Raw genomic sequence first — 18008 nt, 5'->3', positions numbered from 1 at the left:
AAAGTCAACAAGTGAGCTCATAAGAAAATGGAGAATTTCTTCAGCTTTCCAGACCTAGTCCTTTTCTTCTAAACTCTGTCCCACATCCACATACTGAATCTCTACCAACTTTATTTCAAGTTATGTGATCTTGCCCTTATAGGCCTATCACACAGCAAGCAACAGTTATACAAAAGCCACTGCATCCTCAGATCTCCGCCAGTACTCATCCTGGGAGAAGAGCCAGCACTAGACATACTCTTTCACACATACTACTACCTCCTACGTTCTCTGTACACAAAAAGCAGCTCCTGGTGCCCAGTTTAGTCCTTAGATGTATCAACAAAAACCCTCAGTGAGTTGTAGGTAGGAAAGACAACAGGAGCATACCCAGAAAGGTCAACCTAGAAAACTGAAAAGATTTGTTGTATGGGAACAGTAAAATGTGAAACAGCTTTAACTATCCTGGAGGGTTGTGGACACAGTCATATGGGTCTAGCAGGACTCCTAGGTCATTTTTCAATTCCTCTGCATACTTTTATAAGGTAGGAGAAGCATCCAATCTGTGAGCTGAGCTTCTTACTCATGTCCTGAAAAATATACTTCCTTGAAAAGGTACATAAACTTTTCTGAGGGAATTAAGATACTAGGAGAACCATGTTGATGGGACTGGAGAAAAAATTAAAAACTGTCTGAATAAATTTTAAGACACAAACAACCCAAGATGCTACAGTAAACAAAAACCAGGATTTAAGGTTGAGTCTCCAAGCTCGAGCTAATGGCCAAAACAGAAGGCTTCTCACATGTTTTGGTAACATAACTTTTCCTAAACACAAAGTAGGGCTGGGGTGGAAAGCAGATATGGGCAGAGACAGCTGAGGGCTGAGGTGGCAAATCAGCCCTAAGTGCCCTTTCACCTGTAAATGATGAGACTGATGGTAGCTGTAAACAAAGGCTTAAGAAGAGGACAACAGCAACCACAGGACTCTAGTGACAATCGCCATCATAGTCCACTCCTTCTATGTACAACTTTCATCAGAATGAAGAGTTACTGTAAACTAAGAACTTTAAGTCTGTTTTTTCTTGAATGGGGTTCAGAGCAGAAAGACATGGCTCCACAGGCCATTGGTACTCCCAGTTCACTGCAGAAACACCAGGGAACAGGAGAGCTGGGCTCCAGATTCTGGTTTGCACCATGTGTCTCCTCTGCTTGTCCCTCTTCCCATCCAGCAAGACAGCACAACAGTCTTCGCAAGTAGCTCTGTGGGTATTTCTTGCTCCTGGTAGGTACACAGCAGGATGAGAAGGGTATTTCTTAAAAACCCAATATTCCTTGGTCAGCTTATTTTGTTTAAACACAGACAGTAGAACATTCCTGATAAAGGAAAAAGTAAAATGCGATTTCCTTAATTAAAAAAAAGCTAATTAACAACAAAACAGGAAACTGCTCCAAAGTCAGTAGAACCAAAAGGAAATACTCAGAGGCTTGTAGAGTCACAGTATCCAGTTAAACCGAGGTTCCCCTTCCCGGCTATACTCCCCTTGCCCACCCCACCCGCCTCTAGACAGCTCTGCCTTTTTGCGCATCACTATCCCCAAATGTGGGGACAGGCAAGTCCTCCTCAAAGGTTCTGTTGGCTCAGTACTTCACTCCTGGAATAAACTCCTTGGCATCTGGGTTCAGGTTACTTTTGCTCTGAAATAAGAACAAGAGATAATAAATCCTAAGGCAAGCTGTACTTTAAAACTTATTTTCTTCCTACTTAATTTTTTTTTTTTTTTTTGGTACTAGGTATTGAACTCAGGGCCTCATTCATGCTAAGAAGTGTTCTACCACTAAGATACACCCTCAGCCCCTCCACTTCCACTAATACCATTACCTTCCCCTTAGCCTTTAGGACAGAAAGAAAGAAAATTCCTTGTAACTCTGTTGTTGCTTGGCTGCTCTCAATGGCTCCTAACATACTTAGCCCATACTTAGCTCATTTTCTCCTTCCTGTTTGAGATTCTGTTCCCTTCCTGATGCTTCTCACAATCTCATCAGAGGCCTTTCAGTTCAACTCCAAAAAGAATTTTCATTTCACAAGTATCTCAACTTCGTGAAAATCAGAACTCCATGAAACTGGTCTTGGTTACCATAATTTCCACTTTTCTTCATTTTTATTTCTTTGGTTATAAATATATTCACACCTCTGTTGTGAATACCCCAAAACTCAGCAAACTTCAGGGCATAATCATTTGAGATACAAGTTGGGTGAAAAACATAATGCATACAGAATTCTGACGTTACATAAACATGGAAGGCAAGAAATTTATTTATCTGGTCTAATTATAAGTGGCAAATGACCTCTCAGGAGTATATTTCCTTCTAAAATGAACAGGCAATTTTTATGATACAAACATTCAGAACTTAGGTTTATTAAATACAGACTTGGGCGACAGTAAAGAGGAAGATAGCAGGAAGTGATCATTTCAGAGCCTGTTTGGAGGTTCTATCAGGGGAGTACAGCTACTCTAAACTCTTGACCAGAGAATGGGCTTCCTCTACTGGGGAAGATCATCCTCAATTTGCAGCTTCAGGCAAGACACACCGAGTAGTGAAGGAGGAAGGGACACCATCTAGCCAGATCAGCAGAAACAACCCTGGTGATAAATGGGGTGACATGTCACAGCCAGATGGCCCTCAACAGATCATGTGAAACCAAACCTGATCTTGAGTATTCAAATTTATCCTTCGTCTGAATAGTTTTATGAAAAGCCCACTGGCAGAGCAGGGGAATGAAAGTTGGCATCATGTCTTCACTGCACCCTCTCATCAATGCCCATCTAAGTGGTGAAGAAACAGCAGCTCAGAGAGATCCAGAAACTTGCAAAAGATTGAGGGCCAGAAAAACAGTCTGTGACTCCAAATTCTACATTCTTTTTACCCTGTCTTATGTGGAAATACACATGGTTCTTACCAAAATATCTTCAGAATTATGGTCATCCCCGACGGACAGTCCATTTAACTGCTGCTGCAACTGTCCCATGGCCTGCGGCAGGTCTCGTGCTGGAATAAACCAGTCTTGGTCTTCCTCATCCAGCATCTCCTGGAAGCAGCGGTCCAAGAAGTCTTGCTCCTGCAGCTCCTCCTCCACCTGGCATGCAAAGGGAGCACCTCAGATATCCTATCCAGGGGACGCATCCCTACCAGGAAGCCCCCAATCCTTCCCTTCAGAGGTTATTGCTCTGAAGCTAAGATGAATTTGTATGAGATTTAAGAATTAAGATGCTTGTTATGATTGGTTAGGAAAAACACGATTTTTAATTTTTAGCTGAATTTCATCAACAATAAAACAGAGAAATAGTTATTAAAAATTTTAGGTCTTTGGGCTGGGGATATAGCTCAGTTGGTAGAGTTGCTTTTCTTGCATGCACAAGGCCCTGGGTTCAATCTCCAGCACCACAAAAATAAATAAATAAAATAAAAATATTGTGTCTACTACCTACAACCAAAAAAGATATTTAAAAAAAAATTTTCAGGTCTTCACATTTCTTGTAAGACCTACAATATGTACCAGATATTTTCCATTTCTATGGCCTTGTGGAAAATCATTTTACAGCTTAAAATTCTTTTCTCAGTCTTGTTAAGAAAGAAATTCTTAAATTTCCCATTTTATAGGAAATATGTAAAAGATACAGAAAGTATGTAATTACTGTACTACTTGGATAGTGGAGATTAAATCAAAACTAATTCTTAGCTCCTGGACCACTTTTCTAGTAATGAGACCCCCAAGTCAGAAAAGTAATTTCAGAACCTTAGAAAGACACAAAAGATACTTTGTGGCTGGGTGCAGTGGTGTTTACCTGTAATCCCAGCAACTCAGGAGGCTGAGGCAGGAGGATTGCAAGTTCAAAGCCAGCCTCAGCAAAGGCGAGGCACAAAGCAACTCAGTGAGACCCTGTCTCTAAATAAAATACTAAATAGGGCTGGGGGTGTGGCTCAGTGGCCTAGTGCCCCTGGGTTCAATCCCTGGTACCCCCATTCAAAAAAAAAAAAAAAAAAGGTACTTTATGGCATATCACTAGAAAACCAACCATGTCATCAATATAGTATTCTCTCAAAGCAAGAAGAAATGTATGAATATTTAAACAACTCCATATTTCTTAAACTCTGCCCCAAACTAAAGCAATAAATACATCTAGAATATTTTACACTTCTTTGCAAACATTGTTACTCATAGTAAGCTCTGCAGATTTTCCTGTGACTTTAACAGGCTTCCTGCCTCACGTTTGGCAAATTCCTTGCCTGCATCCTGATGACAAACTCACAGCTCATTAGCGCCACCACTAGAATGAACATCAAGCAAAAAATGATTTTTCAAATTAGCCTATACAATTCACAAGTCACTGGTGGTAAGATTTAAGAAAAGGAATTTTAACTTTGTAATTAGTCACATTTTAAAAAAATGTCAAATGAATTACATAGTTATGAAGTTATTAAAATAATCACAACAAAATATTTCCAAGCCACAAGATTTAACATGACTTTGTGTTTGAAATTTCCTGGAATTTTCTTGCTCCATTCTTTTATATATTCCCTTTCTGAAGCATTTTACTTCATATATTTCTCTTTGGGGGGCTTACTATGTAAAACTATTTCCTGAATTGTAGCAGTAAGCTGTTTTCTTTGTATAAAAGTTGGGAAATTAGGGCTGGGGTTGTAGCATTGCCCAGCACATGTGAGGCACTGGGTTCGATCCTCAGCACTACATAAAAATAAATAAATAAAATAAAGGCACTGTGTCCATCTACTTACAAAAAAAAAAAAAAAAAGAAAGAAAGAAAGAAAGAAGGAAGGAAGGAAGGAAAGAAAAAAAAGTCACCTTAATTTCAACACTCAGACCTGAATGGAGATTACTGACATTTTGGAATGTACCTAGCCTACTCTTACTAGACACCATGGGAAAACGGCAGGAGCTTAGAGTAAAAAGTCCCCTGGTAATTAGAAATGTACATACAAAAGAATCATAAGATTTAAAAATTCAATAAGCATTCTTCATCTCTTTCCACAGTGTAGACAGGGAGTAAAAGCACATTTTATACACTACATATAACTGTTTTTTTGCCTCCCCCCAACCCTTAACAATAGGCGTCTTTTCTTCTTAAAAATTCCATGGAAGCCGGGCAGAGGAGGGTATAAACAAACCATTTACAATAAACTGGTATGTTTAATCTTACTTCTTCCCTTCTTTTCTCAGTTATACTTTCTGAAGATGACTGATACTATTTTTATTGGAACTTAATTCTTTCTCCCCTCAAAGCTACATTTCAAATTCTTTCAGCATCAAATTCAATGAGTTATCAAAAGATCAATGTCTCATTCCTAGTTTTGGGGGCTTGTATGGTGTTTTGCATACAATGAATCTTGAATTGAACCTCAAGTGAGAAGACATTGGATTCTATAGCTGGTAACCCAGATATAATATCTTCTAGCACATGTGAGGCACTTTCCAATAAGAAATCTGAGAAAATAGAATAAGATAAATACAACTTGATTGTGGTAAAAACTGTATAGTTCAACATGGTCAAAGTGACCTACAGGGGTGTAAGCAGAAATTACATCAATCAGATCTGAGATCCTAAATCTTCCTGCTCTTGAGGAATTACAAAGTTTCTCTGAAATACTCAATCCCCTGGCTTGACATCGCATACCAATTGGAAAATAATGTTACAAAACTAGTATTTCCTGTAAAATATTAGGGTTGGGAGAATTCAAGCAAACAATCGTTTACCTGCTTAGCCTTTCTAAGGGCCTGGCAGGATATAACTGTCACTGCTTTCCTAGTTCTGAAACAAGTTATAATTTTTAAAGTTTCTAAACTATCTTTCCTCAACCTCTTTGGGTGTGTGTGTGTGCATGTTTCTGTAAGCTGCTAGGTTTCCAGTACTTTTCCAAGTACCCTGCCTCAGTTTGCTATATTCTTAGATACAGAAGCCCACATCTGGCCTACAGTGTAAACATCTGGCTCTTAAGTCCCAGTCCTAATCAGCAGGGTTAAGAGCATGTCAACAAGTATTATCAAAGCCAGGACAAATTGTTTATGCTTTCAGCAAACTTTTTTCCAGTCAGAGGCTAGTTAAAGGCAGAGTCATACAGGTCAACACAAAAGCTAAATGCAACTATTCTAAAATCCCATAGAAAATATATTTATTTTCGCTTAGAGTTCTTAAACATCTATTATGTCTACATTTATTTTCAAAATGAAGCACAGTTTCACATTTCCAATAAGAAAATAAAATCAATGAACTTCAAAGTCCAGAAAAGCAAGCTCATTACCATTCTATTTCTTATTGTTCCATAGTATAAGCACTTAATTTCATACTGTCTTTATAGAGTTACAGAATCAGAGTGGTTCCTAGGATTAAAACAGGATCAGGGCAGGATAAAAGACCTTAGCTAGCTGGGTGGGGGTAGTACAAGCTTGCCATCCCAGGTACTCAGTAATTCCATCTGCTTGGGGAGGCTGAGGCAGAGGATCACAAATTCAAGGCCAGCCAGGGCAACTTAAGGAGACCCTGTCTCAAAAACAAACAAATATGCTGGGAATGTGGCTCAGTAGTAAAGCATTCATGGGTTCAATCCTCCATAAAGGTGTGCAAGGGAACCAGTGACACCTTCCCCTTTTTTGGTGGTACTGCGTATTTGACCCAGGGGTGCTCTCTACCGAGCTGTATCCCCTGCCTTTTCCCCCCTTGAGACAGGATCTTGCTACGTTGATGAGGCTGGTCTCAAACTTTCAATCTTCCTGCCTCAGCCACCTTGAGTCATTGGGATTATGTGTGCTCCTCCACACCCAGCCATTTTTATTTTTACAGAAAATATTACAGCTATTGAGTTACATGTATCATTAGCTTCTACTTCTTTCTTTACCTGTCTGTTGAAGTCCTCTTCATTCTCCATCCACATATATTCTGCAAATGGGTTTTCTTTTTCATCATGCCCATTTAGTCCCTGGTCCTCTTTGGATTTTACACTGGGTGGTGTATTTGCCACACTTGATCCATTCATTATGACAGACTCTATAGGAGCAAAAGAAAGGATAAAATGAATACAAGGATCAAGAAAATGTAAACCCACAACATCTAAGTTCTTTTAGAAGTTTCTGAAGTTCTGAGCCAAAGACTTAAATGAACAGAGACTGTTAAGACTATAACTGTGGGGCTGGAGTTGTGGCTCAATGGTAGAGCACTTGCCTGGCATGTGTGAGGCCCTGGATTTGATTCTCAGCACCGCATATAAATAAATAAAACAGCACCACATATAAATAAATAAAAGAGCCATTTAATACAGATGCACAATTCTTAAAGAGTTAAGAGAAAAAAAGGGTCTAGGCTTATTTTTTTTCCCCCCTAGGCAAGAGACATAGGATAGGGTGGGGGTAAGGAATCTTCCCATGTCAAATTCCTGAAGGTCCTAGAACCTAGTCCAGATCACTTCCTTAATGATTAAACAGGAAGAGAGAATGTATTCTTTTTCTATTTCTTAATTCTTTTTGTAGTCCTGGGGATTGATCCCAGGGCTTCACACATACTAGGCAAGTGTGCTACTACTGACTTACATCCCCAGCCCGAGTATGCATTCTTAATGAATACTGTAAGCACCTGCTCCTTATTCTGATTCTCAAACTTTGTGTTTCTTTAAAATGTATTTCAAAACAATAATACGTGTTCATTGTATGATAAGCAAAAAGTAGAAAAAAAATCACCAGTTGTCCAACCATCTAAAGTTAATAATAATTAACAATGTGATGGTGCACGGAAACTTCCTGACACCCCTGGCATGTATGTAGATACAGACATACACATGTTCCCCAAGTTTCCATTCTCAGCAGTAACAGGATCATGATGCATTAAGCCCCACCATTTTTTTATCATTTGTGTTAATATAGCCATAATGTCTTTTGGAGTATGTCCAATGTTTCTGTATTGTAAAGTTTGGATGAATTTCTGGTATTTATTTTTTTCTGATGATTTCTTTATAACTGCTACATTGGAGAGTATGTTCCTTTGTTTAAGTATCTTGATTTATTGCCACCCTCCCAAAAGAATTTAAATCCCCCCAGTAGTGTGTAAGTGCCTGTTTTTCCACATTCATGAATACTATTATTTTAAAACCATTCCTAGTCTCATAAGAGAAAACCTGCATTTTACTGTTTATGCTTCTTTAATTTTTACTGAGGCTAAGTATTTTGAAATGTTTACTGGCCATTTTTCTATTAAGATTTGTGGATTTTCCTTATCTTTGGTAAGAACACTTATTAGTTTAAATTTTTTTTAATTAAAAAATAATTTATAAAAACAAGTAAAATAATTACTACATTTGTTTATTACTATTATTTTTTGCAGTACTGGGGATTGAACCCAGTGGCTCTCTACCACTAAATTACACCCCTAGCCATTGATTGATTGATTGATTGATTGTGGTGCTGGGAATTGAACCGAAGGCCTTGCATGTTAGGCAAGAACTCTACCACTGAGCTACAGCCCCAACTCTTATTTTTTATATACAGTCTCCCTAAGTTGGTGAGGCTGGCCTAAAACTTGAAATCCTCCTACATCAACTTCCCAGGTTGCTAGAACCACAGACATGCAACACCGTGCCTAGCTATATTTGCTCCATTATTTTTGGTGGCCATATTTGCTAGCCTTCATCTTTGCTTACAGCTTGTGTGTGTATGTCAGTCTACGACTCTTAAAGGTCCATATGTATGGAAAAAAAGAGTTTGCTTTGGCTTGTAATCCATTTTGGTGTTTTGTTATCACTGAGAATGTGTCTTTTTTCTACTCTTTATCTTAATATTAACCATTCTTCATAAAACATTCCAGCCATCACTCATTTTTCTTCTCTAACCTACTGTACCTAGGGAGTACCATGTTAAAATTCTTTCAGTTTTTTTCTGTTTCATGTGCATAACCTTTCTTGTTCCAACTAGATCTCAATTCCTGAAAAACAAGACTTGAGGTGCATACAATCTGTAACTTATCACAACATTAAAGACTCCATAAATACTTGTGGCTTAATTGTGCTTTGGCAACTTTCTCTCTCTATCCCATCTTGCTTTCACCAAATTCCTTGGGGCTTCTTTAAGAGTTTCTTAACAAATTATTTCCCTCTTGTCTCCATCTTGGCAACACACCTAAAAGCCTTTCTTTGCATCTGAGTATACTAAAAATTTCTTACTTAATCTTCTTTAGTTTCTGCAAGTTCCTAAACTGTTATGAACATTAGAAATCTACTCTTGTAGTTGGACGTGGTGGCATACACCTGTTAATCCCAGCAGCTTGGAAAGTTGAGGCAGCAGGATTGCCAAATTCAAGGCCAGCCTGGGCAACTTAGCAAGATTCTGCCCTCAGAATAAAAAGTAAAAAGGGCTGGAATGTAGCTCAGTGGTAGACTGCCCCTGGGTTCAGTTCCTAGTACCACTAAAAGAAAAAGAAAAACAAATAAAGCCCTAATCTTGTAATAAGGCAAGTAGAACTGTGAACAGTAATGAATAGATGGAAAAACAACTCACTGATAGTTCTAAAAGAATTCCATTTAAAGCAGAACCCATTAAATTTACTATAGGTTTAAAGAGGGGACCTGGTAAGAAATATATCTGTTTAACATATTTTATTTATTTATTTATTTAAAACAGAAACCACTCAGACTGCATTCCCTCCCTCTTGTTCTCCAGAAAGGAGAGAAGAACGATCATCAATGGCAATAGGCAGCTGCAGCAACGCAAAACCAAAAGCCAGCTTCACGCTCAGAAGGGAACACCACGCCTCCTCCTCAAGACATATTTTAGATAGTTAGAGACAAAATAAGACAATGTTTATTTCAATACAGGATCTTAAAAACAATTCTACAGGGCTAAAGGAGGAATCCAGTTCTTTATTTTTACTACTTCCATTTGCAGCATAGCAATGACAGAAGCAAGTCAGCTTTAAATGCCAGAGCAACTGCGTAAGTAAGTGTGATCTTCCTAAACAGAGACTCTTACAGGTTCTCTACTTTTCTGGGTAGCAGTTATCCTGTATTGTATTTCCAAAGATTTATTTGGCTGTTGTTTACAATCAGCATTTCTCCCCATCCATGTGGAAATTGTCCACAGAGAATCAGAGTTCAGTTTTCTAAAACATCTGCCTTTATCAAAAAAAATAAATACTAAGTGCATATGATCATAAGGAAAAAGGGAAGGCAGAAAAAGAACAGAATACCCCTTCTGATTTAAGAGCAAGGTAGAACACAGAGCAAATTACACACTGCACTTGTTCATGAGAAAGGCAATGGTAATTACCATAAACTCAACATGAGGGTGTTACTTGTGATTTTATAATGTATGTGTATTTGGGGTTTCATCCATAGTTCCATAATTTCATCCATCTATCTATCCATTTACTCAGTGCAGTGCCTCATGTATGCTAGGCAAGCACTGAGCTACATTTCCAGTCCTAGATAGTTATAAAAGGTACTTTAGGCTTCAGAAACCAGAATCCCTGTCTCTCTTTAACCTCGTGTCCTCCTTTCACCTGATCCTTTTTGTCCCCAAGGCATACCACAGATACCAGAACTTCTCTTCCTCAAGCCAGGTCATAGAAATTAAAAATATAGCTGGGCTCAGTGGTGCACACCTGTAATCCCAGCCACTTGGGAGGCTGAGGCAGGACGACTGCAAGTTCAAGGCCAGCCTTGGCAATTTAGTGAGACTCTGTAGCAAAATAAAAAGGGGTGGGGATATAGCCCAGTGGTAGAGAATCTCTGGGTTCAAGCTCAGTACAGCAGAAAAAAGAAACTAAACTTATAGTCTAATCTTCCCCCTACCTTTCTCTCTCTCAGCTAGTCATAAGGAAATTCTCTGACACATCTTGTCTGACACTAGATCATAAGCCCCCTTTTTAAAAAAGGGTCCTGTCCCATAGCTTGGAGCAAGGAAATTTGCAGAGAGGCCAAGAAGAATCTTGAACAGACAGGATTTGCTGGTTTTCCCCACTCATTTATTAGCATTAGATCATACCTTTTTTGTCTAATTACATTGTTACACAGTTGTCTATGTTTCAATCATGTTTATGCAATGAAGCCTTCATTTAAAAAAAAAATAAAAAAGGGTTCTGAAAGCTTCTGGACAGCTGAACGTGTGGAGGCTGACAGGAAGGTAAAAAAACGACTCATCCACATCCTAGCAAGATGGTGAAGCCAACTTCTGGGGATGGACACTCCTGGGCTCAGGATCCTTCCAAATCTCACCCTATATCTCTCTTCATCTGGCTATTTATTTGTATATCTTGTATAATAAACTAGTAAACATAAATGTTTCCCTGAGTTCTGTGAACTGCTCTAACAAATTAACTGTACCTAAGGATGGGGTTGTGGAAATCTCAATTAGAAGCCAGCTGGTCAGAGGTTCTGGAGGTCTGGATTTTTTTAAATTAATTTTTTAAAATTTATATATAACAGCGAAATGTATACAATTCTTATTACATATATAGCACATTTTTTCATATCTCTAGTTGTATACAAAGTATATTCATACCAGTTCATGTCTTCATACCTGTACTTTGGATAATAATGATCATCACATCCCACCATCATTAATAACTCCATGTCCCCTCCCTTTCCCTCCAACCCCACTGCCCTATCTAGAGTTCGTCTGTTCCTCCCATGCTCCCTCTCCCCACCCCACTATGAATCAGCCTCCTTACATCAAAGAAAACATTCAGCATTTGGGTTTGGGGGATTGGCTAACTTCATTTAGCATTATCTTTTCTAACTCCATCCATTTACCTGCAAATGCCATGATTTTATTCTTTTATTGCTGAGTAATATTCCATTGTGTATATATGCTACATTTTTTTAATCCACTCATCTACTGAGGGGCATCTAGGTTGGTCCCACAGTTTAGCTATTGTGAATTGTTCCGCTATAAACATTGTGTCCCTGTAGTATGCTGCTTTTAAGTCCTTTGGGTATAGACAGATGTAGGAGAGGGATAGCTGGGTCAAATGGTGGTTCCATTCCCAATTTTCCAAGAAAATCTCCATACTGCTTTCCATATTGGCTGCACTAACTTTCAGTCCCACCAGCAGTGTATGAGTGTATCATTTTCCCCACATCCTCGCCAAAACTTATTGTTGTGTGTATTCATAATAGCTGCCATTCTGACTGGAGGGGTAGAACCTAGGGGCACTTAACCACTAAGCCACATCTCCAGCCCCTTTAATTTTTTATTTTGAGACAGGGCCCACTAAGTTGCTGAATCTGGCTTTGAACTTGTTATCCTCCTGCGCTGCTGGGATTATAAGCGTGTACCACCACATACAGCAAGAGATCTGGAACTTTGGAGTCTGCAGTGGGTGACAGTCTGGTGGGACTAAGCTCTCAATCTGTGGGTCAGCATAAGAACAACACTGGCTTGTGGGCCTACTGGGTGAGGGTGAACTGGTGCTTCAAGTGCCCCATTCCTTTAGTAACAGGGTAGGAATTTTGCTGGACACTGGTAGCTCCTAGGGAAGCAAATGGATGTTTCCATCTTGGGGAAGAAACAGGGTATAATAAGATTATCAACATTAAATTTCCCATTTCCAGTTCTTCACTTTTACCCAATAGGTATTTGGCATTAAGAAATCTAAGAACAATTTGAAACCTATCGCTCCCCCACCCTACCTTCCCTCTCATGTTCTGAGTATATACAGGGGTACTAAACCCTGCAGAGCATTTGCTTTAGTACTTTACCATGGTCAAGGGTTTATGTCTAAAATATCTGGCTTAAAATAGGGGCCTTAGTTACCAGCCATAATGAACACCTACACCTTTCAGATCCAATACACTCATACCAAAAACAGCTGTTCTTTGGATCTATATGAGATATTTCATAAGCTATAAAATCTGAATTATGCCCATAATAACAGTTTGGGGTGTGTAGGTGGTACCAGGGAATGAACCTAGGGGCACCCTACAACTGAGCTACATCTCCAGCCTCCCCCCCCCCCTTTTTTTAAATTGAGATACAGTCTTGCTCAGGCTGGCCTCAAATTTGTGATCCTCCTCTCTCAGCCTCCCAAGTCAATGGGATTATAGGCATGCACCACCATGACTGGCTATATTTGGGATTTTTGACTGAATTAAAAAGTCATCTCTGCCAGGCACAGTGGAGCATGCCTGTAATCCCAGCAACTCAGGAGCCTGAGGCAGGAGGATTGTAAATTCAAGGCCAGCTTTGGAAACTTGGCAAGACTTGTCTCAAAGGAAAAAGTAAAAAGGACTAGGGAGATAGTTCAATGGTGAAGTATCTCTGGGTTCAATCCCCAGTACCTAAAATTAATAATTAATTAATTTTAAAAAATAAAACTAGCCTCTGCTATTCTGTTTTCAACAGTTTCATTATTCCATCCAGCCTGTTTAATACTATTTTTAAAATTAAATATTGTGGATAATAGTCTTTAATTCTATTTACTTCAAATATGCTGCCACTGGATACAGGTTTTACCTTTCCTCATTACATCTTAAAAATGCAATCCCTTGGCTCAATCTACTCATTTATTAAAATCTGAGTGCCAATTTACATTAGGCACTGATGCTTTGGCAGCAGGATACACAGTCCTTGCCCTGATGGTATTTACATTCTCTTAGGAGAAAAACAAGCAAATAATTAAGAGTAACTATGATTTATACTGCAAAGTGAGAAGTAAATGAGACTATTAGAAAACTATAGAGGGAACCAATCTAATTAATTCAGATGTGGGCAACATTTTCACTGATACCTAAAAAATATAAATCAGCAATAAGGAGAAGAAAGAAGCATGTGCAAAGCCTCAGGCAGAAGAGACCTTTTCAGGACACAAAGAAGGTAGATGGGCATCTAGTAGAAGGACAAGGAAGAGATGAGGCTGAAGAGGCAGATAGGCTGGATCATATGGGGCTTCTGAATTTTATCCTAAAAGTGATGAAAGCCATTATAAGGAGTTCTCAGCAATATAATGACTTGATTCAAATTATGTTTTGCACTCACTCAGGCTGCTATGTGGAAAATGGACTGGAGAGACCCAGAGCAGATAATGAGACTAGTAGGGCAGCTAATGCTCTTAATCCAGATGAAAATATGGCGGTTGCTTGGTTCATGATGGTGGCAGTGAGAAGAGAAGTAGGCCAACTCCAAAACTATTTCAGGAAGTTCTGGGTGATGAAGGCGATGTGGGGAATCAGGGTGAGGGAAATATCAAAGATAATTTTGGTACAAGGAACTGGGCAGATGGTAATGTCATTGTCTGAGCTGAGGAATTCTGTGGGAAGAGCAAAATTTTTCCTGGGTGGCAATGGTGGGGTGGGCTAAGAAGGGTGATGAGTTCTATTTTGGACATGTTAAATTTGCAACGCCTCAGAAACACTCAAATGGTGATGTTAAGTAGGTTGGCTATATGCATCAAGAATAGAAGAAGTGTGGCTAAAAAGAGAAAGTTGGAGTAGTCATTTATATAAATGGCAACTGAAGTCATGGGACTAGAAAACACTGCCTAGAAAGAAAGAGCAAAGTGAGATGAAAAGATGGTCCAAGGCTCAGCTCTGATGTGTGTGAAGATTTTAAAAAAGACAGGCAGAGGAGGAGGATAATATGAAAGGAGGTTAGGGAGAATCTAGAGATGAGAAGGAAATCAGAAGAATTTGACAATACAGAAATCAAGGAAGGCAGAATTCCAGTGTAACAGATTAAATGAAAGTTCACCAAAACATATGTATGGCCTGCAGCCACCAGAATTTAGAAGAGGCAAAGAACAGATCCTCCCCTAAAGCCTTCAGAGGGAGTGCAGTTCTACTGATTTGGTATACTGGCTGATTTTGGAATACTGGCCTCCAGAATTGAGAAAGAATCAATTTTGTGTTTTAAGCCATTAGTTTATGGGTAATTTGTTATAGTAACCACAGAAAATCAACACATTTCCAGTGAAGTGGGAATGCTGAAGACTGCTAAAAGGTCAAAGAAGAAGAAAGCTAAGGAGCATCCACAGAATTAGGAAATTGGAGATTTCTGATTACCTTAATAAGAGCAGTTTCCATGTAGAAAAATAAGGGGGAAAGTCAAATGGAAGTAAGCTGAAATGCAGGTGACAGCATGTGTGAAGTAACTCTTTCAAGGAGTCCAGCTGCCAAAGAAAGCATGGGCAGAAACTGGAGGAGTGAGAAGTCCACAGAAACTAACACTGAAAAGGCCAGTGGCATGTTTAGGCATTCACAGAAAGGGTCTAGTAGAGAGGGAGAGGCTATAAACACAAAAGAGAATACACAACCATGCTCCAAAATACAAATGCCTAGGATTCTTAGTGATAGATGACTGCAGGGTGAACATTAAATCAGAGCAGCAGGAAAAAGAGCATGGGGAGAGGGATTTGAACCATACAAAGTCATAGGAAACATCACTAGCCTATGGCAGGTGATTTCACTTGCCTGGTGGCAGATATGCTGTCTCCCAAGTATGTTTCCCTAACTGGAACAGTTGCTGAATTAACCTGTCAAACTCCAATTCTCCAACTTTCTAATTAGCCTTTCATTTCCTCTTCTAATTTTTTGCAGGGTCATATCCCCCCACCACCACACATTTTTTCTTGGGTGGCAATGGTGTTGGGGGGTGGGACCTATGTAAAGCTACTTAGGCAATACAAGAAACAACTTTATAAAGCCTTTAAAATCATGTGGAACATATTTTTATATGCCATGTTATACTTGGCACTAAATTAATTTGTCTCTTTATTTGAGAAGTGTTCTTTTACTAAGTAAATAAACTCATCAGATTTTATCCATCATTTGGTGGAGGATTTAAGGAAGACAGACGGCAGGGAGAGTAGTGCAACTGTCATAAGGGTGAGGGAAGATAAGTGAGATATGTATAGAGATTAAAAATCAAGTTCTAAATTAATCTCTAATTAGAATGATTTTGTCACTGGGTGTGGTGACACACGCCTATAATCCCAGCAACTCAGGAGGCTGAGGCAGAAGAATATTAAATTCCAGCCAACCTGGGTTATTTAGCAAGAAGGAAGGAAGGGAGGGAGGGAGGGAGGGAGAAAAAAAGCTGTAGATAAAGCTCATTGGTAAAGCACCTCTATCTCCAATCTCCAGTAGTACTGTTAAAAAGAAAAAGAAAGAAAGAAAGAAAAAGATTTTTGTTCCTGGTATTCCCATTTCACTCATTCACGGAGCAGCAGCTGCCAAATTTTTAATAGAAAACAAGTAGGTAATCACCCTGCTAAGCTTTTCTATGTTGACCTCAGTGCACAAATGCTATATTACTTATCTTCATATGATACAAAAAGAGTGCTTACAAACAAAAATGTTAGTGAGTGTTAAACACACAGAAAACTGAATTTACCTGCAATAAGAAGTTGACAAGAAGATTCTGAAAACATATCAGTTGACAAGAAAGTCCAGAAAAAGAGCAACAGCCAAGCACAGTGGTGCACACCTGTAATCCCAGGGGCTCGGGAGGCTGAGGCAGGAGGATCATGAGTTCAAAGGCAGTCTCAGCAACTTAGGGAGACCCTAAGCAACTCAGCAAGACCCTGTCTCTAAATAAAACATAAAAATGGGATGGGGCTGAGCTCAGTGTTTCAAAGAGAGAGAGAGAGAGAGAGAGAGAGAGAGAGAGAGAGAGAAAGAAATAATTTATGTGATCCCTAATAACAAAAAATATAAAAACAAGGGTAAATTACAAATAGAAGCATCATTTAAATTAAACTTGGCCTGGTGGGGTGGCTCATGCCTATAATCCCAGTGGCTCCAGAGGCTGAGGCAGGAGGATCACAAGTTCAAAGTCAGCCTCAGCAAAAGGAGGGTGCTAAGGACTCAGTAAGACCCTGTCTTTAAATAAAATACAAAATAGGGCTGGGGATGTGGCTCAGTGATCGAGTGCCCCTGAGTTCAATCCGGGGTACCACCCCCCCTAAATTAAACTCAGTGCTGCCAGATTAGAAAGACAATAGCAATTCGATAAATCTCTTTTCTATTAATGGTATGATGTATCCTGTACTATTCAAGAGCTGGGGACATAGCTCAGTTGGTAAAGTGCTTGCCTCGCATGTACAAGTCCCTGGGTTCAATCCCAGCACCGCAAAATCCAAGCAGTAACAAAAATAAAACAAAAAACAGACTCTGTCTTATACTATTCGATAAATTTGCCCCATTGATGAAATGAAATCTGAAAATCTGACACAGACATTCTGAGAAGAATGACAACAATGAACTTTATTAAGGCTGAGAACTTCATTAAGGCTGGTTCCCTGGACCAAAGCCAAGAAAACAAAACAAAAAATTTTAATCAAATAGGATTAAAAAACATGGCAAATGGCGAGAAGGCATTCAGTGATTTTCAGTCTCACAAGTACATCAGATCACTTGGAAGCTTTTCCACAACCATACTGTCATGCGTTCTGAATTGTTAGGCCAGAGTCAAGGCCCAACATTTGTATTTTTGCTCAATAATTTGCTATAGGTAATTCTGATGGGTAGAAAGACTAAAGATGACTAAAAACAATTCTTCCAATAAAGTGGCAGACTGTGTGGAATAGTACAAATTCTAATTACCCTAATTTCTACATCAGCAGTTCCCAAATTGGTGTTCTACTAATTCTCTTTGAAACAAACACAATCCACATATACATGGCTATGTAAATTCAGTGCTCTGAGAAGTCCTTTTAAAGCATTTCCCAGTTTTATTTACCCAATTTATTACATTTATTTATTTATTATCTATTAATGCGTGGTGACTGAATCCCATCCAAAATTAAGGTTTTGAAACTTAAAGCCAAACTTAAAGCCAAGAGCTGAGCTGTGAGGAGGTGATTAGGCTCCACCCTCTTGAATGGAAATAAGGCCATTATAAAAGTAGCTTCACACAGAATTTGACTCTTTTGCCCTTCTGCTGACACAGGGATTCACTCCTCCAGAGGATACAAAACACCATCTTGGAGGCAGAGAGCAGCCCTCACAGAAAACCGGACTTGCTGTTACCTTGATC

General features: G+C 39.2%; 1 protein-coding gene and 1 non-coding gene across 2 annotated transcripts in view; both read right to left on the bottom strand.

The window, feature by feature from the left end:
* Paip2b (poly(A) binding protein interacting protein 2B) overlaps positions 1-18008 on the bottom strand; it is a 35185-nt gene that overhangs the window by 4170 nt on the left and 13007 nt on the right. The window contains exons 3-5 of the mRNA XM_015479538.2: positions 6893-7041; positions 2940-3116; positions 1-1675 (exon numbers count right to left, since the gene is read on the bottom strand). The exon at positions 1-1675 is cut by the window's left edge and continues 4170 nt beyond it. Of these exons, the coding sequence (XP_015335024.1) occupies positions 1619-1675; positions 2940-3116; positions 6893-7030 (372 nt within the window). The 5' untranslated portion in view covers positions 7031-7041 and the 3' untranslated portion in view covers positions 1-1618. The remainder of the gene's footprint in view (positions 1676-2939; positions 3117-6892; positions 7042-18008) is intronic.
* On the bottom strand, positions 9662-9872 carry LOC125617333. Its single transcript, XR_007348312.1, has one exon. It is a non-coding gene; the product is annotated as a small nucleolar RNA U3 (small nucleolar RNA).

The sequence above is a fragment of the Marmota marmota genome, unplaced genomic scaffold, assembly GCF_001458135.2.
Source record: "Marmota marmota marmota unplaced genomic scaffold, marMar, whole genome shotgun sequence".
NCBI classification, from domain to species: domain Eukaryota; kingdom Metazoa; phylum Chordata; class Mammalia; order Rodentia; family Sciuridae; genus Marmota; species Marmota marmota.
The sequence above is the reverse complement of the archived record's forward strand: the minus strand, read 5'-3'. Positions and strand labels throughout refer to the sequence as shown.